Source organism: Perkinsus marinus, assembly GCF_000006405.1.
Source record: "Perkinsus marinus ATCC 50983 genomic scaffold scf_1104296930470, whole genome shotgun sequence".
NCBI classification, from domain to species: Eukaryota; Perkinsozoa; order Perkinsida; family Perkinsidae; genus Perkinsus; species Perkinsus marinus.
The window spans coordinates 1-1,116 of record NW_003216073.1 but is presented as its reverse complement, the minus strand read 5'-3'; the positions used below and the strand labels follow the sequence as shown (position 1 = coordinate 1,116).

Below are 1,116 nucleotides of genomic sequence, written 5' to 3'. Positions count from 1 at the left end.
GACGAAGTAGCTGAAGTAGTTGATGATAGCCGCCTGACTTGATAACCCTGATAGATACCTGAGAGGGGATGTGAATGGTATTACTGCTAGCACTATCTATACCATGGAGAATTTGATGAGGTTGGGGAGGGATGGGTGCCAACTACGATAGCAGCTGTAAGACACAGTATAGCCTGTAGTATGAACAAGGCTAGGACGTATTTGTTCATTGCTCTATCCACTGTGCTGCGTTTAGCAGGAGCAAAACCACCTGGAGAAGGAATCGGCTCATGTAGCTGATGTATTCAGTGGTACTACCATGATTGCTGATCATGAATCTCGATTCATGTCCAGCATAGACCACTACTCCTATAGCCCAAGGTGTATTCTTCAGCTTGCAGCCTCTAAGTAGCCTGAGTTAAACATGAGGACTAGCAGCAGCATGATGCATTTATGCCTCTGCCAAAAGAAGGAGCATTACATGTTATCCATGCTCAAAGGTTGGATTGTACCCTCATCCTCAGTGTTACTCAATGGACTTATCGAGCCTCTAAACCTGATACAAAGTATCATACATAGATAGTCAATACTGAGAAGAGCTGCATACTTCAACAAATCAGCCGTAGGAGCTTCGAATTGCATTGTCATGGTATCAACCAAAGCTGCTAGAGGCTCCATCCTCGCTATGAATCTAGTGGATTGTCGCTCGATCGACAGAGGGCCACCCTCATCATCATCAGTATGCTTGTCTGGAGAAGCAATCTCCACCTGAGCCGAGGCAGGAGGATTGGCCCTATTAGATCTTATACAAAATTCCTTGCCTGAGACCTTCGTTCACCACGTTGTTGGGTGTCCCTAGTTGAATGAGATGACTGCCGTAGCAATTGAGATGACTCAGACCTCTTGGTCTTTCTGCCAGATGTGATATCCGATACCAGCTTGGGCGCTTGCCTAGTCTTGAGGTTAGTTTCCCCGTCAAGATTACTGGTCTCCATGTACGCTACACAACCCTTCTTAGGATCGGCACCATGGGATGATGATAGTAATATCATATCAGCTGGTAGGGGCTCTGACTCCCGCACCATTATGATATCACCGGGAAACAGATGTGCCCATTCTATCTTCTCTATTGTCCCT

At 46.2% G+C, this 1,116-nt stretch overlaps 1 protein-coding gene across 1 annotated transcript; it reads right to left on the bottom strand.

Annotated features, from left to right (window-relative positions):
- Nucleotides 1–294: 294 nt before the first annotated feature.
- Nucleotides 295–1,064, bottom strand: Pmar_PMAR013379 (phospholipid-transporting ATPase, putative; the record flags this gene model as incomplete). The annotated part of the gene is made up of 4 exons (XM_002787052.1): nucleotides 295–392; nucleotides 461–535; nucleotides 587–772; nucleotides 880–1,064. Coding segments are annotated over 4 exons (544 nt in total), but the record flags the coding sequence as incomplete, so codon positions are not given.
- Nucleotides 1,065–1,116: the final 52 nt, after the last annotated feature.